General features: G+C 36.7%; 1 protein-coding gene across 3 annotated transcripts in view; it reads left to right on the forward strand.

The window, feature by feature from the left end:
• AUH (AU RNA binding methylglutaconyl-CoA hydratase) overlaps nt 1-22,983 on the forward strand; it is a 111,740-nt gene that overhangs the window by 13,616 nt on the left and 75,141 nt on the right. For all 3 annotated transcript variants that reach the window (XM_087742468.1, XM_087742469.1, XM_087742470.1), the window contains one exon: nt 20,459-20,545. In XM_087742468.1, the coding sequence (XP_087598594.1) occupies nt 20,459-20,545 (87 nt within the window). The remainder of the gene's footprint in view (nt 1-20,458; nt 20,546-22,983) is intronic.

Below are 22,983 nucleotides of genomic sequence, written 5' to 3' on the forward strand. Positions count from 1 at the left end.
CTAGGCTCAATGGCAGTTGCATTTCCCCTAGAGCAACATGGGTTTTGTGAAAACTGGCAGGGTGGTCAGCCGTGTGACAGCTATGTCTTTTGAGTGTGTGTGTAGTAATCTGTTGAGTTTGGACTCTACAGCTTGCATTTGTCCAGCATCGGTTATTTTACTTCTTAGTTTTGTCTCTGAAAGAACTAATAGCTGTCATGATTTTCTGGAGCACATGCTGAACAACTGAGCCAATAAAAAGTGCAGGTAGGATTGTGGTTTGAACCCCTAGTCTATACAGAAAAAAATCCCAATAAGAAAAACTGGTTTAAATGTCTTTTTTTGGAAGTACCTCAGTCGGATAACTCCAAATGCTCCTCTACCTTCTGCCCTGAGGAGGCTTAATGAATTTCAGAAGAAATGGGAGTGACTGTGAGAGCTATCTCACTATCTTTCTCACTCTCCAACTCTGGTTTTAATTGGCAATAAATTAAATTTATCTTTCCTAAGTCGAGTCTCTTTTGCCCATGATGGTAACTAGTGAGCGATCTCCCTGTCCTTATCTTGACCTGTGAGCTTTTCATTTTATTTTCACTCCCATCCTACTGAGGAGGTGAAGTGAGAGAGCGGCTTGGTGGGCACCTGACAGACAGCCAAAGTTAACCCACCACATCAGTTATTATGCATTTTCCAAAATAAGACTGAGGCAAGACCTTTATTCTTGAGGAGTTATGAAATTGAGGATGTACTTGTTATGTAATGTCTCAGAGGAACATGGGTAAAAATTGCACCAAATAAAAGTAGTCAGGAAACTTTCTCTCCAGTTGAGTGAGTAGTGACCAGTACTGTGTAATTAGTACTGTACAGAAGCTAAAGTGGATTCACTTCAACAGAAGAGACTAAATCTGTAGCTGCTTGGTTCTTGCTTCCATCCCTTACTTAAGATGTAAGATTCTTTTCATCAGGCTTGTGCAGGACATCTGTTTTGATGTCTCTCCCTACATTGTGTGCTCTAAACACTTGTCTATGGAATATTGTGTGTCCCTCTCCTCTAGTTTTTAAGCTTTCTAACAACAACTTTATTTTAGTTACTCCTTTAGTGCCAAGAACAATTTATAAAAACATGATATTTCTGTCTAAGAGAGACTCCATTCTTCCACTGATTGAAGACTGTTTGAATTGAAAGTACTTTCGACCACAGTGTACTTTTCTTGTGTATCGAAGTTTTTCATAGGCTCTAGTGGAAGTAGAGACAACTTTATTCATAGCTAATATTGCCACAGCATAAGACTTAAAAAAAAGTTTCTGGTAATTGGTTGTATTCAGCTGGGATGCTAGTTGTGGATATTTCCATGCAATTGTTCTTCCTTTTTTGGTCTTGAATGAGCTGTAGACCGTAGCTCACTGTGATTTGTGAGCATGAAGCTGGTGAATAACAAATTTAAGATCAGGCCATTAGTGAAAGATAAATTATGAAAGCCAGCTAGAGAGCCATCTTTTTAGCAGTATTTTTCCTTAATTGATGTAATTTTGACATTTGCCTTTTAAAGCTGATGAAACAGAACATCTGACCATTCCTTCTCTTGGGTGGCTTGTGACATCTGATTCAAAAATGGAAATGTACAAGGTTCATTTATCCCAATAATATAAGCATTCTTCTTTATCCTTCCCGATTAGAATTGAAGCCATCTTGGACTTGAGATTCATGCTATTTTTAGCTAGATTTACCTAAAAAAAAAAAAAAAAAAGTCTGTCTGAATTGGTCCTCGTCCTCTAGTTATGTGGTGATTCTTGCCAAGCAGGATAAACTTGGCCTTTTTGAGTTCCCTTCTTACATCTAGTTTACCCTAAGTTGAGAGAAAATTTTGGAAAATAGAGGGTTTGAGCCTAACTTCAGACCTATGACTTTTATAACCAAATCACTGAATGTCTTTTCATTAATGAGAATAAATATAACCATATAGCTTGCGAATAAGCAAATTTAACAGGATCCTGAACAGTTGGAGAAGTTGTGCGGTTTTGTGAGATGTTTGAAACTGACGCAATGCTCAAGAACTTTTGGATGGTTACAGAAATGATACAGAAGTCTCCTGAGCAGAAATTTGTAGTGACTTGGTGTGCAAACCTGACACAAGCAGGAGCTGTGGAAAATCATCTTCAAGTGTGTCCCAGAATTTAAATGAAAGTAACATCTTGTCAAGATGGTTATGAAGCAGTGAAAGGCACCTCACTTGAATACCTAGAACAGTGAAATGTGCATGCAGACCTTACTTAAAGTTCTATAATGAATTTTCAAATAGTGAAGTCTGTTCTGGAGTGGATTTTACCAGAATAGACCAAATTAAAATGGAAAAGATGGCAGATGGATGCAAAACATTTTATATTGGGAAAACTCTGTTCTGCAGTGAATATCCTTAGGTAGTTGGACAATTTGTTTTCCCAGTTCCTTTTATAAAGAGACTCTGCTTTCTGGATATAAAATATATCCAAATTTTTATTTCAATATTTAGAGAATAATCAGAAATAGTTTTGCTTTGTATTTGTCATCTTTTTTTAATATGCTTCTCTAAGGTTTGATCCACAGATGTCTTTGGTGATGTAACTGGCTTATTGGAGCTTGTATTCATTGGAAGTGCATCTTCAATAGCTATATTATGCATCTACTGCAACTGCAATGCATTTAATTTTGGTTTTAAAAAAGGGTTCTGTAGTATTTCTATCAGGTTTATACAAACCCACTTTTGCTAGGTTACCTGTGTAGATGACTTCCTGCATTTCATATGCTTGTTACAGTTGGATTTGACTTTTGGAATATAGTCCTTGTGGCACTGCTCAGGATTGCTTAGAAGTTGTGTTGAACTTTGTGTACAGCTGCTCGCTTAAATGCATCACCCCCCACCCCCCTTTTCTATCCTGTATCATTGAAACTTGTAATTAGATGACTATCGGAGTACATGACAGCATGTAAGAAATTTTTATAATTACCTGTGTGTGTAATGCAGAGATGTGCAGATGAACTTGACTATGGTAAAAAAGACTTAACTGGAAACTTGCATAACCATCATGAGACCAGTTCTGGTGTGTGTGTATTGAAGTCTGAGGACTGCAAGATTCAGCGCTGCTGAAGTCTTTGATTTGGTAGGGTAGACTAGTGGAGAGGATGCTGTATCTGAACAGTCTTTTTTTCCGTGGAAGGGACCAGAATCATCTTGGTATGCTTGAGATTCTCCTGTTCAGGAAAATCCTTCGTGTGGCATAATTTGCCATCTTTAAGCAAGCTATAGGCTCTGTAGGTTCCTCCAGGTGTATTAGACCTAGATAACTGTTGATTTAATATCTAAAGCTACAGGAATATCTCTGCAGTCTTCACTGGCTCTTTGAAGTCACAGGGCAGTTCAGGTGGGTATTTTGAAGTATTTGGATTGTTTCAGCTGTGGTTGACCTATGTGCTAACAAATGCTTTGAGTACTAGCGGTCTTACCTTAAAAACTTGTACTGGGCATGGCTGGGGTGGAGTTAATTTTCTTTATAGCAGCCCTTATGGTGCTGTGTTTTAAATTGGTGACCAAAACAGTGTTGGTAAGACACCAGTGTTTTAGCTGTCACTGAACAGTGCTTGCAAAGCATCAAGGCACGCTCTGCTTCTCACTCTGCCAGTGAGTTAGCAGAGGGTGGGCAAGATGCTGGGAGGGGACACAGCTGGCACAGCTGACTTGAATTGAATAAGGGAATACTCCATAGCATATGACGCTGTGCTCAGCAGTAAAACTGGGGAGAAGTTTTTCCGAAGTAGACCTTGCTCGGCACTGGCATCAGTCTGCTGGTGGTGGATGATTGCTTTTGCATCGTTTGTTCTCTCCCCCCCCTCCCCCCCCCCATACTTATTAAAACCCACAAGGTTCCCCCCCCCCCCGCCCCCCCCTTGCTTTTGCCATTCTATTTCTCTTCTCTATCCTGCTGGTGGGGAATGAGCAAGCAACTGGGTCAGGGCTTACCTGCCAGTTGGAGTCAAACCCAGTACAAAACTATAGTTTTTGTATGACAACAGCAATGAAATCTTGAGTCATTAGCTGGGGTAGCTCCAAAAATGTCCTGTATGGTAATGAATATCAACATCACTATAATATTACCATACTCCTTTTTGACTTTACTCGTGGGATGCTTGAAGTTACTTTAAGCCTGTTCCAACAGGTGTTGCAGCCCTGGAGGGGTATTCTTTTTTCCAGTTCTATTTTCAGAGTGCAGTGGTGAACTCTAACTAAGAACTCAGTGCTTAGGGAGGTGCTCTTAGATATTTTTAGTCCAAAAGTATCTTCAGCACTATTCAGGTAGAAGCACAGGTTTTGGAAAAAGATTCTTTCTGTACTTCTAGCCCTTCATGGCTGGCAGTTTGTGCAAACTTTGAGAGATGCCTTATGGGGTGGTTATTCTCACTGCTTTACCTGTGGACAGTTGCCATTTTCTACTGGAGTCTGGAACTGCAGCGCCTCAGAGTATTAGGTATCAGATTACCAGTTTGAGATATATTCTTAAATTACAAAATGTTGTTTGGCTGTCTTTCTTTATAGGCCTGCATCAGTGGTGTACTTTTGCTTTAAGTCTTTCATTTCAGATCTTAGGATGGAGAAAAAGTTCTCTGTATGTAAGAGTGAAGATATTTATTTTTTTCAAATCTCTTAAAAGCCAGGTTGGTATCCTAACCTGCATTAAGACAATTCAATAACTTTTTCTGTCTTTCCAAGCTGCTTGTACATCTCTGTAATAAATACATTTTAGGTTCCCAAGACAGCCTTGCATATTTTGAAATGGAATTTTATTTTTTGCACAGAAAACACAGAGGACTTTATTGGAGAGAATTCTGTCTTTTAGTAATATCAAGTTGTTCATAGTTTGGTGATGATAACAGGTCAGTAGAGGTGCTGAGCAATTTGGTTGACTCTGACATGATACCAGACCCATTTTAACAGGATTATGAAAGAGGGTGGCTATTTTAGTTCATGTAATTCTCACTCTTTTCATCATCTTCAAATCCTGGTTAAAAGAAAGCAATCAAATCTTTATTATGTGTAAATTCCATGTCTGTCATAGACTCTCCTACATCTTCTTAAAAACTGCAGGCTTAGTTTCAGATGTTGGCTAGAGCTTTTGCTACAGTTTCAGGGCATGCATATGGATCAGTTTTTTGTCAGAAGTTACAGTCACTTGTCTAAGCTCCATATAACATGGTTAAAAACTGTATGGTTTTAAAGTGGCTAAAACCAGGTGAAGGCCACCTTAACGGAAAGGTACAGATTATCGATTAGGCCTGTTAATATCAAATTGATAAGAATAACTTTCAGCTAGGCCTCTGCTACCCAGGACACCAGTGGTAAATGCATTTGTGCTTAGATGAGGAGCTTAATTGTTTTCAACTTGTATTACGTACTTGTGAACTTTTGACTTTCCACTGTGGTGTCTTAAGGTCCAGATCTCTTTTGTAAGTATTAAGTCAAATTGAGTAGTCACCTCCATTTGAAATACTCGTGTCATGTGTGTGGGTATTTGACATCTTGATTTGTGAAGAAAGGCTGCTGGTTTTCTTCACAGTTCTCTGAGGTAGGTTGTCACAGTGCACTGTATGAGCTAACTAATCCTTTACTCTGGTGTACTAAGTGCCTATGGCACCTGGTTTCTTTATTGGTGAGGGAACTGAGCCTGCTTTGCCATTTATATTCTTAGCTGAGAAAACCTGTTGGCAAAAATAATCTGATCTCATGTGCCTGGTGGTAATGTGTGCTGGAAATAGAATACATGTGCGCAACACATGGCAAAAATAGTTATTGCATGGTAAAGAATTATTTTCCACTTGCTTTTGAAAAGAGTAAAATGATCATGTAGCAGAGGTTTTTATATTTATCTGAATCTATGGCATTTTCATCTTAAGACAGTTTACAACAGCTAGTTTCATATCTGCTTCCTTCTATAAATGGCATAGAATAACATGCAATGCAATTATGTGTATGTGTGCTAATTGCCACAAATATGAAGAAAAACTTCCAATAATTACAAATTTTTTCTTTCTATTCTCTTGTCTTTGCCTGCCGCTTACACTGGTTTCCTTTAAGGACACCTTTGTTGTAGGTTTACTGCAGTAAAAGGTACTTTTTGCCGCATCTAGATTGAATGTGCAGCTCTTGAAAGCTAGAGGAGAATAAATAACCGAATCCACATAAATGTAGCATAGAGTTGCTTAAATATTCACAGTTATAAGATGTTCGTGCAGTGACCTAAGAAAAAGTGGACACCTGACCATAATGAAAATGGTATGAATCTTGTATGTAGTTTAGTTTTTCTATATGCAGTCAATGGACATTTGTTTTGTACCTTTCAAAATGTTTTCCTTTGTAAAAGTAATATAGGTAATATGAAAATGAAGAAATTTTGAAATTTCTCTGTAGATCATTCTGTCCTTGTAAAATTTTTACTTTTTTTGCTATTTAAGTGCTGATCCCGTATGTATGTTTTAACAAATAGCAATATATGTGTGCTTCCATTTTTACAGATCAGGCAACTCTTTAATTGTCTTTCACCAAAAAAAATTTAAAAGATAAGTAAGAGAAATGCTGTGACTCTTAGTCAGATCCTGCCTGTTTTATACAAAATACAGTCCCCCAAAAGCTACTTAATGATAAAAAGGTGCAGATATGTAGTTGTCTACAATGTCCGTCAGTATTTTCCACCTTAATGTCAGTAGTTTATGTTGATAGTGAAGCAGCAGGGATTTGTAGGTTATAAGAAATATAGGTCTAAAATAGTCTCTTGTTGATATTTTAACATTTCTTTCTGGAGTTCCTGTCACCAGCTGGAACTTACTGACTGCATGTGGATGGACATGGTTTTTAAGTGATTGAGCTCTGGGCTCAAATACCACCAATCTGTATAATTTGTTAAGCCCCTCCAGATGGCAGGTAATATTCCAGTGTTGGATCTCCTTTCCTTTACTTTCTTTCTCTGAAGCAATTTGCTGACAAGTCTATTGGATGGTCTTTTAAAAATAGAAGAGATCAAATATCTTTGAAGTATTTTAAAATAAGAAGTCCTTAGAAAATAGAATTGAGCTTGCAACATTGGTGCTGGAAAGATCTTCAACGGATGGGAAATTTTGCTGTTTGCAAGCATTTTCATTTATTTTTCTGAGCCTGCCTTTGGGGACACTGGGAGTAAGGGGAAGTACTGCTTGTGAGCTGCTTAACTTGGTGCTTATGAGAAGTAGAATTGCAGCTGCTGTTTCCCTGTCTGACTTTTGTGTGAACAAAGCATAATTAAGAGATGTTCCTGCTCATGGCTCAAATGCTTACTAGTCCTTGCTTTTCACACAGTGCTGTGTGGAATGGCAAGACTTTGGCCTTGAGTGCTGGCCCAGTATTAATATGAGCCAGAGATGTTTGTGCAGGAATGCCAGCCATTTTAATGCTTTTTTTTTTTTTTTGGAGTTCAAGATTTAAGCTTTCTGAATAGACTTAAAGTGGCCAAAGCTGAGCTCCATATATTTAACCTTGATGGCTTTTCTTCTCCTATTTGAGTTTTCCCACAGAAGTCCTTGTTCTCAGCTGCTATAGCTTGAAAAGGTTCCCAGTCAAACTCAGTAGTCACCTCATCTAATCTTTTTAAGGCTATTACTTCAAACCTTTCCTCAAGTTTGTTTGTGGTCTGCTGTATGCAGGCAATGATCATCTTGTAATTGGGAGGCACTAAGTTATGATTATTGCTACAGATACTCTTCCCAAGGTGTGTTTGTTTTCATAGAGTACACGTGTTATTTACCTGCTTCTTTAACTGTTCCACTGAAAGTATCACTTTCTGCATAGCTGCACAAAATCCACTGTCATTGAATCTTGACCTGTTAAAAGTTTCCAGCTAATACGCCAATATGACTAATACTGATCATTGGGGGGGGGGGGGGGGGGAAGTGGCTAAAGAGATACTGGGTGATGCCTTTCAAATCAAGGGATGGGATGGAGGGTAATGAAAAAGAAGAAAAAGGCTTTCACCCATGCCTTCATCTACGTTCAGGTGACGCAACAGTTCAAGTTGTGGTTTTTCTCAGGAAGAACTCCTCCTTTCTTTAATAGGATTTATGGCTGAATACTGACTTCAGGACTTCTTTAGAAGAGATTCTGACTTTCTCTTTTTTACCACATAACACACTTCCTCCTTTTCTATTTACGGCTCATAAAACTGGGTGTGCTCTTAGTTAACTATTTTTGTAATTATTACTAATCAAAATAGATAAACCCAGCAGTATCAATTCCTTTTAACATTAAAAAAAATATGTACAGTGGTCACATATATGGTATATGCAAAAGATTTGAGTCAGTCATCTGTAATAGTGCAATGAAGGATGTCTATTTTTTTCTGACAATTTACTAGAAATCAAAGTGGAACGAACAGCAGGTTGCTCAAAATTTTGGGTGTGTTCATATTTATTTTGAGTTGAAAGGCTTAGTACTATTTACTGAGAATGTTCAGTCTGAATGTCACTATTCATTTAAGGTTAAAGAAGAAAGATGAAGAATCTTACCACTAGCAAGTTTTAGGAATGCCTGCTTCTTAGTCAGCAGATAGAAAACTGTGTGTCACTTGTCATTATACTATTAGCAGACTCATGGCAAAGCTATTGCAATTGGTACAGATGAGATGTGGTGCTACATTAATGCTATTTTTTTCAGTAGTAGTGCTGTTAAAATATCCATACATTCTTATTCTATTCGGTAAATTACTTTTAGTTCTTTATTTAAAAACCAAGAACTCTGGTGCTAATCTCTTCAGAGGATTTTCTTATGGGAAGTGTAGAATAAATAAAAATCACAATTAATGATTGAACCATTAGTTTGGAGCTAAATAGTAGGGTAAAAAAATGCAACTTTTATGGTTGTGTAATTTGAACTATGTTATTCTGAATAAGAATTCAGTTATGGTTCATTACCAAGAAAGTAAGTGCACATCATGTTATAGGCATGATGTAGAAGTTCTCTTAGTGAAGGTTGAATTTGAAAATGAAAAGTGGTTTAACGAAGTTGGGTGTTCAGACTACCAGAATGACAGGATTAAAGAAGTACTTCTGTAATGCTTATTGTGGAAATAACATAGAAATAAAAGTGGTGTAGGAAGTAGCTTTGAATTACTTTTTTTTGTTGTTGTTTTCAAAAAAGCTCTGTATTGAATAATAATTGCAACATACATTGCTTTTTATTAAATGCTGATATTTATTATTACCATGATGTGAGGTGTAAACTCATGGTCTTGCCATGTTTTAAGTAGCTGGGCTGTTGTATGAGGGATTATTTGAAGATTGGGACAAACAGATTTGTCATGATTTGGTTGCTTTAGAGGTCTGTATTTGTGGTTCCTAGCCACTTACTAGGTCACCTTCACAGCTGCCACCACTGTCTTCTCCTGGATCTTCTCCACTGGTTCTATACCTATCTGAGAGTCAAGGATGATGCAGTCTCCATGCCTGTCTCCTGCTAGTCCTGATTACTTAGCCTGACAGAGGTCACTAGAAGTGAAGCATAGCACAGAATCAAAGTTGTTGTTGTCTTAACTTACTGTTTGGAAATTGGTAACTGTCCTGGTTTTGTACCTTTCCACCAGTACTGATCTCTTTCATGTGCCATGGAGGAAACTGGAGGAAGCCCTGTTGTGATAGTTACACAGTGTTTTGGCTTCATAAGAGGATGCTAGGAACTAGGAAGCGACCAAGGCATTTGTTGGATGATGGAGGTGTCACAAAGAAAACTGACTGGTGTTTGGGAAAAAATTGGCTTTGTTTTTAAGAGGTGAGATTAGGATCCTTATAGTGATGCTTTTTTTTCCCCTTCTGCAAGTGAAGATGAATTCAGGAAAGGCATGTGAGGTATAACCTGCTTTTTTTGTGGCAGAAAATGTTAACAGGAGGAATATTTTTGGGTGCTTCTAAATTTAGAGCTGGACAGACAGGATGGAAAAAGAGCCAGCTGACTTTAATCTATATCTGGTCTGAGTTTGCATAGGCATTGAAAAGGGATGGTAGAACTTTATATACAAAAGTTAGGGTCATTTATATTCAGGGTTCCTGAATTTGAGGAGGAAACCTGTCTGAATTAGCACCTTGGCCTTTAAGAAAGGCTTGGGATTCAAAAGCTTAAAAGGAAAAAAAAAAAAAAAAGTAAAAAAACCCCCAAAATTTGTACTTTCCGAAATATCCCATTTATGGGAACTGATTTAGCAGTTAGTGCTTTAAATAAGCTGATCTGGGTGTAAATTATTGCAAGTTATGAGATAACCTATAGCAGTGGAACTATGAGACTGCCATCTTACCAGAGGGAATGCTCAGGACTGGCATACTGCCAAAGGCTCAAATATACAGGAATTGCAGACATTTTGTTTGTTCTTCACAGTTTGATGATTCTCGGGAACTTTTCTGTGGCACAGAGGGGATATATGCAAAAAGTGCACATATCCAAGTCATGCTAATTATGACAGCAAATCTTACATGGAAGAATATGAATATCAGTTTTGACTTAAAAATCATATATCCACATTTAGAGAACTTCAGGAATATAAAGTCCTGCATAAAAAATAAATAATTTTATTTAAATTACTTCCTTATGTAGGAAACGTACATAGCATCCTTCATGCCAAATTGTTTTTCCCTTGACTAAAATGCCTGCAGCCAACATCCTTCTCATATTGTTTTGAAATTTAGAGTACACCTTGCTTTTTATCAAAGTTACATGTAAATGTATTTTTCTTTGCACTCAGTTCAGGTGGTGTGTGCAAAAAATTGTGTCTATACCAGTGTGCAACAGGATTCATGGTTGCTGTCAATAAAACAAATGATTACTAGAGAAAGTAGGTGGTTACTGTTAAGTTATGAAAGGTGAATTATGAAGTCTGCTGCTTTAAAAACCTTGTGATAACCATGTCTTGTGAAATAGTTTCTTAGACGAAATGTTATTTAACAGGCAATTATGAAAAATGTATCATAACCTCCTTAATATATTTGTGTAATAGTACCAAAGACTGAGATATAACCCAGTTAGGTAGGCATAGGGCCAAGGTCTGTGTTTTTAGCCAGTGTCTGTTTGTTTATAGCTCTTTGGGGCTTCAGAGCCAGCTTTTAAATGTATTAATTCACTCTTAAGGCTGGGCCCCAAGGTAATGTACTGGTTTTAGTTTTTTGGTTCCTTATACATTACCTATGAAAATTTCTTTCTAATGATCATAAGTGTGTGTACCCTTACTTACATTCATTTCAATTCATTCTAGATCTTTGTAGTGTGCTGACTTTCTAAGAATTTTGTGCATCTGCAATATTGAGTTCTGAATACTTACATATAACTTCTGGAGTTCTCCATTCCTTTTTATATGAGAAGATTTTCAGCACTTGCTTAATATTTTGTGGTATGTTACTGACTTGTTTACTGTTTTGGTTTTTGTTTCCTACCTAATTTGTTTAAATTGCTAGAGTAATTTTTTTTTTTTTGTTTTCCAAATCCCAGTATGAAATGCACTAAAATACAGAGATCCAAGTCATACTTGCCATGTAAAAGTGGTGATCATGTCTGTTTAATTTCAAATTAAAAAATAAATGTCATGGCAGAATTTGAGTATGAGAAGATATGAGAGTTTGGATTGAACTGTGTGGAGACTGAAACTAAATGTCATGGGATTCCTTCCTCATTGAAAAGTTTTGAGGTACTCTACGGCATAGGCTGAGTTAATGTGAATCTTATATTTTTATCTATCTTTAAGGAATAAGAAAACAAAAAAAAGTTATTCAAAGGCATGAACAGAACATTGTTCTCTAAGAGGTTAATCTTTGAGGAAATAATATTTTAATTTAAATTTTACCTGTTACATGCACATGTTTGATTTAAAGTTTAAAATATGAACTCTCAGAGAACAGAAAGGCAGAGAGTAAGTTGTACTGCTTTGTGAGTAAGATCTTTCTTTTAAGTAGTCCTCATAAAAAAAAAAGCTGATCCTCAGAAGCAAATTGCTAGCACTTCTTTGCTTAGTAGGTAATATTTTTTCCGTTTCTCTTTATCCTTAACTTTCAGATCTCTCATACCTCACAGCTAAAAACCATGATGCTTGATGAAATGATATTTAATTTCTTAATGTTCTGAATTAGTATCTGAGTTACAAATATTGATAGAGTCAATTTGAACATAAAATCTTGCAAATATTTAGAAACACACTGGAGTATATTCAGTACATTGTAAGCTTATTTTCTGTGTTCTGTAGCTTTTAAAGATTTAGATTTGAACATTCCTTTTTATTCTTAAAAAAAAATTAAAAAAACTTTCTTCCTGTCTTTCAATCTCTCAAGTATCCATGATATATTTTTGGAGGAGTTGTTTATTCACCTTTCCCTTGGAAAATGGGGCAGACTCCCAAAGTGTAACACAAAAATATTGGTCAAGTACACAGAGATATGCTTAGGATGGAAGAAGCTCAGCTGGAGCTCGAACTAGCAAAAGGTGTCAAGAATAACAAGAAAAACTCCTGTAGGTATGTTAGTACCACGCAGAAGTTCAAGGAAAATGTAGGTCCACTGCTGCATGGGACTGGCAGCTTGGTTATGAATGACACAGAAAATGCAGAACTGCTCCATTTTCTCTTTGCCTTGGTCTTCATGGGAAAGGCCAGCTCCCATGTCTCTGTGCCAAGAAGCGACACCGAAGTGAACCGCAAATCACTGACAGTAGAGGAGGACTGAGTTAAGGTCCATCTGTACCGGCTGGACACATACACATGAACAGGATCTGATGGGATGCAACTGAGTTGGTGCACTGCAGAGCCACCATCTATATTTGAGAGGTTGTTGAAGACCTAAGGGACTGGAAAAAGGCAAATATTACACCCATCTGCAAAAAGGAAGATTTGGGAAACTACAGACCAGTCAGTCTCACTTCAGTCTCCAGGAAAATTGTGGAACAACTGTTTGTGGAAGCTGTTTCCAGGCACATGAAAGACTAGAAAGTGGCTGGGAAAACCCAACTCAGATTTACCAAGGGTAAATTATGCTTTACCAGCCTGATTGCTTTCTGTGGTGAAACCATCCACTCAGTGGATGAGAGAAGAGTTGTGGATGCTGTCTACCTGGACTTTAACAAGGCATTTGACATGCTCTCCCCTAGCATCCCTCTAGGCAAGTTGGTAAGATACAGTCTGGACATATAGGCCTTGCAATGTGGCTCACCTGCCAAGATCAAAAGATGATGTGATGTTAATGGCTTAAAGTCAAACTGTCAGCTGGTCACAAGTGGAGTTCCTTGAGGGTCAATGCTGGGTCTGGTAGTACTATTCAATATCTTCGTAAATGTTCGAATGGTTGAATTGAAACCTCACCGAGTTTACAGATGACTTCAGAGTGGAAGGAGAGGGAGTTATGTGGGAAGGAGGAGCCACCATTCAGAGAGAGCTTGACAGGCTGGAAAGCTGGGCCAACAAGAATTGCATGAGATTTAACAAAGATAGGTATCAAGTCCTGCACCTGGAATGGATTAATCTTAAGGGGCAGAACAGTCTGGGGACTGACTGGCTGGGGCATAGCTCTGCTGCAAAGAACCCAGGGGTTCTGAGGGACAGCAAGCTTAACGTGAGCTAGGAGTGTACCATGGCAGTGAAGAAGGCAAACAAGTGTCCTGGACTGCATCAGGAAGAGAACCATCAGCAGATCAAGGCGTGTGCTTATTCTACTCAGCACTTAGTAGGCCAGCAGAAGGTGATTAGAGGGTTGGAGATTGCTGAGGGGGGAAGAGATAACTGGTCTTCCTGTGCTTGGTAGATACAGAGAAAAGTACTCTATTTGCAAGGATGTATACAGTGACAGAAGAAGAGGCAATGGGCACAAGTTGTTTTAGGAGAATTCCATCCAGACAAAATAAATAAATTCTTCATTGTGAGAAGATTAATTAAGAACTAAACATAGGAATGGTTTTCCCACAGAAGTGGTGGCATCTCCCTTGCTAGCAGTATTAAGACTTGAAAGGACTGTGGGTAACTTAATCTAGGGCTGTGCATTTGACAGAAGGTCAGACCAGGTGATCTCCAGAGATTTCTTCCAGTCTAGAATTTTCTGTTGTTCTGTCAAATAGGTGATAATCTTTTTTGTTGCTTTGTGAAAGATGGTCCAGACTAGTTAATTAATATTTATGAAGCATTCTGTCGGTTCTTAATTGATCAGACTGGACTCATTTTTATTCAAGAATACCATCAGTAGTAGCTCTAATGGGTAGTGATTGATGATCTGAGTACCCTGGGTCTGGCTGGGCTGGGAGGTACAGTGGAATTCTTACTGGAATGCGTGCATATTTTGTCTGCAAAGCATAAAACGTTTTTTCTTTCACACAGGCAAGAGATTTCAGTAGTGGTTGACTTTGTACTGTGATTTGTCAAGCGTATAGCTTTACACATGGAAAAATGGTAGTTGAAAGTGAAATAAAAATCATTAATCTACACGGTGACATTATCATCAAATTTAAATTAAGCTTTTGTGTCTTTTTTAAAGGAATTTTAAGGATATTAACTTGAAGTACGTATCTGTCAGCAAAATAATATTCAGAACTTACTTATTACTGTGGTGTATATATTTAACCAACACTAATTCAATTTAAACAAAGTTTTGCTCACCTTACGCTTAACACTATCTCTAAATAGATGTATTTGTTTCATGAGGTATTGCAATTTCTGTTCAAAATTGGGAGTTAAGTTGTCCTGAATAGATTTCAGGATATGAAAGCTTTATTTCTGAAATTCTTGGAAATTTGGAGAAAAAAATTGTTGGTAAATCTTTGCAAGTTTGAACTTAAGTTGGCTATGGTGGTGTCCTCAAATATGTATGTACAGCTCCCTTTTTAGGCTATTCCAAACCTCATAAAAGTTGATTGGGGTTCTGCTAATGATTTCAGCTAAACTTAGATTTCTTGCAATGGCTTCTCTAGGAGATGCACACATCTGCCTTTGAAGAAAGATTTTACGTGTACCCTAATGGGTGTTTTTTGTTTGTGGGTTTTTTTTTTTTAGTAGTTATAAGTTAATCTATAATGAATATCAAAGTTGGCCATTTGCCTCAGTATTTTAGTTCAGTATCTTGTCTATTTTTCTGTGTGGAGAAGGAGGGGTATTAAATCACAGTCTGCTTAATTACTTTGTGTGGGAATAAGCTGTGGGTACATAGCAGTTCTTAATCTTTTAATTGGTGAGGTAGTACATGTTTTGTACTCTTTGTTGAAAGCATTTTAAGTTTCCTTCATAAATTCCTTAACCTGTTTCATTGGGTTATTAAATGTATTAGACGTGGTGCCTCTGTGCTTTGCAGTTTTCAGTGTTCTTAGTTCTTGCCAACAAGATACAGAGGAATTGGACAGAGTATGCAAAAGGCTATCTTTTGATACTCTCAGATGTCACTTCCTTATTGAAATTTTGGTGTGCTGACAGAATTCAGTTCAAACTCAGAGAGATTTACCAACAATTTTTTTCTCCAAATTTCCAAGAATTTCAGAAATAAAGCTTTTACATCCTGAAATCTATTCAGGACAACTTAATTCTCAATTTTGAACAGAAACTGCAATACCTCATGAAACAAATACATTTATTTAGAGATAGTGTTAAGCGTAAGGTGAGCAAAACTTTGTTTAAATTGAATTAGTGTTGGTTAAATATATACACCACAGTAATAAGTAAGTTCTGAATATTATTTTGCTGACAGATATGTACTTCAAGTTAATATCCTTAAAATTCCTTTATAAAACCCACAAAAGCATAATTCAGATTTGATGATAATGTCACCATATAGATTAATGATTTTTATTTTGCTTTCAACTACCATTTTTCTGAGTTTAGCAAGATGAAAGGGCAAGCTCAAAATAACATTCCTGTGGTAAGAATTTAATACTTCATTATACCTCATTTGACGCCTGTGCATGTGTCACTTCCTTTCGTCTTCTCAGAGAAAAGTCACTTTGGGCACCTTTCGACACTTGGTAGAATAACTTCACTGTTTAATTTTGGTATGCCAGATTTCCAAAAGTCTTATTTTTTAATAAAAATATTTATTGAGTAAAGTTAAAATTTTAGGTATGGTGTATAAAACATAAAATTTTATGCCTTTTAGAGCTTTTGTGGTGTGTTTGGGAAGTATATGTTAAAGTGTAGTATAGAACAGTACTGTACAAGAAAATTTCTAGGCATTTATGGTATTTGGAAAGTGAGGCTTGTACAAAGAAGTTGGAACAGATCTTTCAAACACAACACTTAGCTTTTCAACAGTATATAAATTCTGTTTAGAAAGTGTGTGAAAACATCCAAGTAAGGCAAGAGGCATGGGGTCAGAGTAATCACTGTAAAACTTGGTTTCTTTTGGTGTGTTCTCTAAGTTAAATAGCTGTCCTTGTCATATAGAAGTGTAGGTGGAAAAAATCTGGTGAATAACAGCAATATGCCTATCTTGCTGGACTGCCCTTGGCTTTCTCAAATAAACATTTTCTCTGGCATCATTGTGAAATGCAAGTCAGGCACATGCCGCAAAAACTCTCTAGACTGACCGTGTACAACAGCCAACCATTGAGTAGCCAAATGTTTAAAAACATGCAAAGAGAGTTAATTGAGTACATCAGGGTTTTTATACTTATGGGAAGTAATGTAAAAAATCACTAACCTTTCTGTGTTCTTCTGGTATTGGAGGGGGGAAATAAGAAAGTGATGGATCAAAAGCAAACAGCGATTTTCTTTTGGATTGACAAACCTCAGTAGAAGTGTGGGTAGTATTTAAAACAGCATGCGTCTTCCTCACAGTAGTTTCAAGGGCTGATCTGCAAATACCAGTTTATGTACTTGCTGCTCAGCAGACCTCCAAAAGTCTGCTGTTTGTACTGGTGTTTTGCAAACAGGACTGTTCATTGGAAGCCTGCAGGGAATTTCTCTCCTACCGGTTTGCTTTGCAAATTTGGAAGTAATGATTCTGTGAATTAAGTTGTTTCAAGAAGAGTTTCTCCACAAGTGGAGAGTACCTGTCTTAATCCTAATGTAGCTATAGGAGGAGATGGCTGATCGCACTGTCAACGTAGTCTTTCACTGTTGCACTTTTCTTTTGTCCTGTAGTAACAGCTCGTAATCTGAAAATGGCACTACATAGTCTTTAAAAGGGAATTCAAAAAGTGCTGGGAGCAGAGACATGAGAAATGGGGAGCATGACCCCTAGAATCCCTGTTAATTTTGACTAGCTTTTGCTATGTTTCCGAGTGGATGAGATTCTATCAGTGAGACAAAGCATTGAGACACCAGAAAGCATAATACAGAGAAAACAGTGATTCATGCTTCAGTACAAACCGGATGGATGTGGGGACATAATTACAGTGTACAATCAAATCTGCAGCAGTTAGTTTGCCTCAGCTCACTGGTAGCTCAGGTTTCCCCTTTCTTACATCTTTGGGTAGAAGGGCTTAGAGAGCTCTGCATTCAGTGTGGTGTAGAGTCACGGGCCCACAGTACAGCCTCTGGAGTCTGTTGGGAGTGGATGTGGGGAAGCAGATAGGCCAAACGTGTCCACAGATTTCAGCTGTGTCCCATGGGAAAGTTGCAGAGGTTCGTTCTGTGAGAGTTTTTGTGGTTTGAGAAGCTTGGCTACTTTGTTGCTCTCAGCAGTTGAGCAAATACTATTTTCAGATACTTTAAAGTAGTAAACTTGAGGTGAGAGGAGCCTTTGATTTTGGTAGCTGAGAGAGAAGTCGTCTCTGGTTGAACCTGCACTCTCCTTCATGCTTGTCTTCAGAAACTTAACCTTTCCTACTGCTGACTTGAGAACAGATTGCGAAGAAACATGTGAATAGTTCTCTGCTATATGGGTCAAGGAATTCTTCAAGATTTCTTTGATCAGTGGTTAAATCTTATAACAGGAACAAAAGTATTAAGTTGGTGGCAGTTCCATCTCCTGTGAACCAGAGGATGCCAAGGCGCGTGTTCTGTTGGAGTGCAATGAATGGTTTCTCCCTAGAAGTCTTCTCTCGGAAAAAGCTTCAGTTACTATTATTATGATTTGGAGGACTAAAATAGGAAAGAGTTAGGAAAAGAACTTTTTCCATTTCCTTGACAGTTATGAGGGAGAAATACTTAAAAAGGGAAATGTAAGATTACAGAAGTTGGTTAAGGCACTAAGATCGGCTATTGTGCTAGAAATTTTTTTACAGTACTCAAAAAAATTAATTTCAAATTGGCAGCTACCTTTTAATCTATTCTTACAAGTTTGTGCTGAAAATTTAATAGATTTCTGTAAATATCTTCAATGAAATGTATATTCTAAAAGAAGGAAGAAGTCTGCAGTTTGTATATGTTTTGTTTTAGAAGGGCTGGTTTTTTTTTCGTTTGAGTCCATTTTTTTAATGAGTCTGAATAAATCAAAACCTAAAAATTGCCTTAGTCTTATCTTGACAGTAGATTTTCTTAACAGTAATACTAGAGGTATTTTCTAGGTTCAGTGCCTCTCTTTTGAAGTTTTCTTTATGTATTTTTCAAGGGTATGCCCAGTGAGCCAGATTTCAGTGTGTAGAAGGTTTGAGTCAGATTGCACAGCCATACAGTTCTCTTGTTCATAAAGCACACAGTTTCTTGTTGTTCTTGTATAGGCAATGATTTGGACAAAGTTGTAGAAGCCAAGACATTAACTGATATCACAGAAATGATATTTTTTCATTTGCATACTTGCTGATAAAACTTTTAAAGCAGGTTTTATCATCAAGTTTTATGAAGCTCCTTTTAGCTACAGAACCCTATACATGAATGCATTTGTGAAAGTTGCTTGCAGTTTTGTATGGTTTTAGAGTTCTGTCCGGATTTATGGATGCAAATTTTGTTTGCTTTTCAGGTTCCTGGCAAGATTTCTGTATGCATTGATTGTGAATTAGTAAGGTAGCAATTGCAATTTTGCTGCAATGCAGACTTGACCACAGTAATTCCTGTTTTATACTGCCTGCTCAACTGGCCTGTCATACAGTCTTCCATTGGAGCATCTGCTAGAAGGTTGTTTGGAAGCTGTTGGCAAGATGTCTGATAGTGTAAATTAAATTTGACATTATTTAGCGGGAAGCATGCAAATGCAGTCAGGACTGATGCTTCATTGTTTTTATATTGACGTGTAGAAGGAGAAGAAAAGTCTTAGTGAAATTTGCTGTGGTGGAAGAAGAAGGGGACATGTAGAGCTGCTTTATTCAGAATGTTACCTTAAAACAGAAGCTGGATGTCTATCAGAAAATGTTGGATTGAGATACTGATTTTCACAGACCTACAGTTGTGAATTTCAGCTAATGCTGTCAACAAAAGTATGTCTAGAACTGTATTTGATTAAGATCATCAAGAGGGTCTGGCATGAGTTAAGTCCAGAAAGGTAGAAGGGCGAGCCTATGACCACTTAATTTAAAATTCAGAGTTACAGTCTTAACTTAATCTGAGTTGTCTGCATTTTCCTGAATGGATAGTATTATGATTCTCAGGGCAGAGAAACATAAAACAGTTTTTTGCATTGGTTATACGCCTTGTTTAGCCTTTTCAGACACGTGCCAAGAGACTAACTTAATAGGTTCACTTTTACGAAATGGAAAAAATACACACTAAGTTGCAGTGGGAATGTTGCACTTCGGGGAATAAATATGTATATGCAGATTTTGTCTTTTTCATGTATTATTCCTCTGTAAGAAAGATGGGCTTCATATCCTACTCTGTATTTAGGTATTAGTATTATTACTGTCTCTTTCTCTTTTTGTTCACACATTCATGAGAGAAAATGTTGGTTTTTCATATAAGTGAATTTTTAAAAACACATTTTTGTAAACATCTCTAGTTACAGGGTGCTTTGTAAACAGAATTATTTTCATATATTCATGAAGAAATAGATTAAAAATTTCAAGTTTTAGCATTTTTTGGAAGAACAAAAAATATGGTGTGTAACTTACTCAAAAATACGTTTCAGTAAAGTGAGCTGAAAAATGGTATTAAGTCCACTGTAGATTTTTTTATTTAGATAAATGTAGTCAGTTAATGTAAAAACATGCAACCTAGGTATTTATGATCCACCAATAAAAGAATAACAAGCACAAAATGAAAAACACCTATTTATCAGACTTTGTGACACAGTTGGGAAAATAGAAGTATATTTCAGATGAAATTTTAGTATAAATGCTATTGTTCATAAACTTTTAATATGAGAAGAAAAATGTCACTGGAAAGTATATCCAGTGAAAATCTGGTGGTGGGTAATTTGATTTTTGTTTTTGTTTTTCTTTGATAAATAGTCCATGTTTTCCTTGCAATCTGTGGAAAATGAATGTGAACAATTTGAACTCTCTTTGTCTCGAAGTAGACTTAAATTTTTTTGGAATACAGGAATATTTTACTTCTGAAGACGTATTTGCAGTACTGTTTACAGCTTGCTAACATGTATGTGAAATGTCACTTACAGGTGCTGACCTTAAAGAAAGAGCAAAAATGCACTCAAGTGAAGTTGGTTCTTTTGTCTCAAAAGCAAGAGCAACTATTAATGAAATGGGTATGTAACCTCTCCCTTGAACAATGTTATTTTAACTGTAACCTGAGAAGGGTTAGAGCAGACGAATGACATAAAAGTGCTTGGTTAGTTCTTGACAGGTATTATGATATCGACAACTATTTATATTGATACATAGGAATCATTTTTTTAAAGGCTTTTTTACAGGATTAGAGAAGAATATTGAGATACCACTTCTAATGTTATTGGTCAATTTTCATATCATATGTTTGGACATGTGTACTATATAAGCAGCTTTTATTTTTTGGTCACATGATGTGTTCCCACTATATACATATTTGAGACGTTTTTGAACACATTATGCCAACAGTAGATGTATTTATAGGATGGATCGAACATTTTTGTGAAGGGTCTTTGCAGAGCAATTTAAAATGTGGTTCCCTACATCAGGAACTGGTAGAGAATATGAAAAAGTGGATTTTATAAATGAGATTAGGTTAGATGGGTGCACAAGGCATCATGTTGTGTGATGCATTTAGGAATAGAAGTGAACATTAATTTTGTAGCATGTCAGAGGTTCTCAGTTCTTCTTTTTTTCTTCTGAAGAAATGATCTGGCATTACAGAACGTAATTTTTGTAGAACTAGTGGGACATTGTATTTGCATTTGATTACTGCAATGAATCTGTGTATGGAAAATAATGATATTTTTCCTGCCCAGCTACAACCAGAATGTTGTGCGATGGTTAAAGAGGGGAAACAGTTTTCAAATTATTATTTGCCACTGCAGAATGCTATATAGCCAGGGAACAATATTTCCAATCTTCCACTTTGTTCTTTTCCTATCCAAGTTTAATGCTGTAATCTCATTTAAAATGTGTTCTACTTTCTGCTTTTCAGAAATAGGTCATGTTTTGATAACTGTGTGTGTGTTCAGATGTGTGACCTAGTAAGGAGATGCTTCTTTTTAACAATATTTTCAGAAAGAAGACCATTAAGTTATCTTTGTAGACAGAATACACAAAAGGTTAATTACCTCTTGAACAACTGGATAAACTTAGCCTTTTAGAATTGACATGCTTTGGCTTTCTTTAGTTCCCGTCAATTTCATTACATTTAAAATCCTTACGCTAGTGGTTTTATAAAAAGCTGTAATATCATTTTGGAATACAGCTACAGAAGGGAATTTTCTGGAAATTAAAAGCATACTGCACTTGTTTTTATGGGATTAATTTATAACTTCTTGCTAAATTTGGGTGAAGTATTAAGACTGCAGTAAATATCACTGGGTATAAAAATAAGCACTTAAAAAAAGAGCTGAAAAAATTGTAGCTGTTAGTTGCAGTTCTTAGAGCTTTAAGTTGAGGGGGGAAAAATCAAAACAGCCTCTATTTTTAGCAGTGGTCGCTTTTGCTAAAATTATACCAGAATTGTGGGGGTTTGTTTGTTTTTTTTTTCTTTTGTGTTTTTTTCTTTTTTAATAGTAGGAATTATAAGACTACTTGTCCATTACTATAGTCTGCCTCAAGGCTCTTTTGTTACTGATGTAAGGCTGACTTTACCCTCAAAAAACTAGCAGAGAAAAGCATTAATATATCTCTTGCAACCATACACAAGAAAACAGGCCTGACTAAATGAAATCAAATGTTACTGACTCCCAGGAACGTTGTTTTTTGGCGGTTTGGGGCAGAGCGGGGGAAGCCATCATTGTGGGTCACATCTTCAGCGTATATTTTATGGTACGATTCCCATTAAGTCCGTGTTGTTCTTTATACTGGCTGTGGGGTCTGGGCTGTGATATTGCCATTGTTTATATGTTATCTGTTGGGATTTCAATTACAAAACAAACTGAGCCTGTGTATGGAGTTGAATGTAATAACCACTCTCATCCAGAAAAACACCTTGTTTAACAGAAAGAAAAAGTGAAGCTGCAGAAGGAATTTGATCTCGGCAAATACTTGAAATTATTCAGAGTGACATTTGGCCCCAACCTCTAATAAGTGAGAAACACTATTGGTTAGCAAAGCTCTTCAAAAGAACATAGGTTAAGTACCTAAATCCCACAAATGGGGAAAAAAAACCTGAATACTGACTTTTTTGGTTACTTCTTAAAATCAAAGTTAAAGTGTGGTGAGGCTTGATTTTTATATTGCATTCCGAGGCAAAACACCTTACTCGTGGCCTGATGGAACCTAGATCTGAACGAAGCTAAGGAAGACATTTTTGATAAAACACTAATTTTACTTTTTTTCTGTTGGACATGTTCCATTCTAAGAAAGCTTATAGTGCGTTGTTTAAGATATCTGATTAGTTTTGATGCATAAGTTGTGATATAACTTTAATAAGTAATGATATTTAGTAACTTTGTTTTGACATAATTTTCACAAACGTGATTAGTTTTGACATAGTCCAATTTGAATGAGATCATCTTGAATGAAAGCACCTTGCGGTCAGTTACTTGCCTTTGTTATTTTATTGCAT

Source organism: Nipponia nippon, unplaced genomic scaffold (genome assembly GCF_047370975.1).
Source record: "Nipponia nippon isolate SJK-2023a ecotype South Korea unplaced genomic scaffold, ASM4737097v1 scaffold_8, whole genome shotgun sequence".
Taxonomy (NCBI): domain Eukaryota; kingdom Metazoa; phylum Chordata; class Aves; order Pelecaniformes; family Threskiornithidae; genus Nipponia; species Nipponia nippon.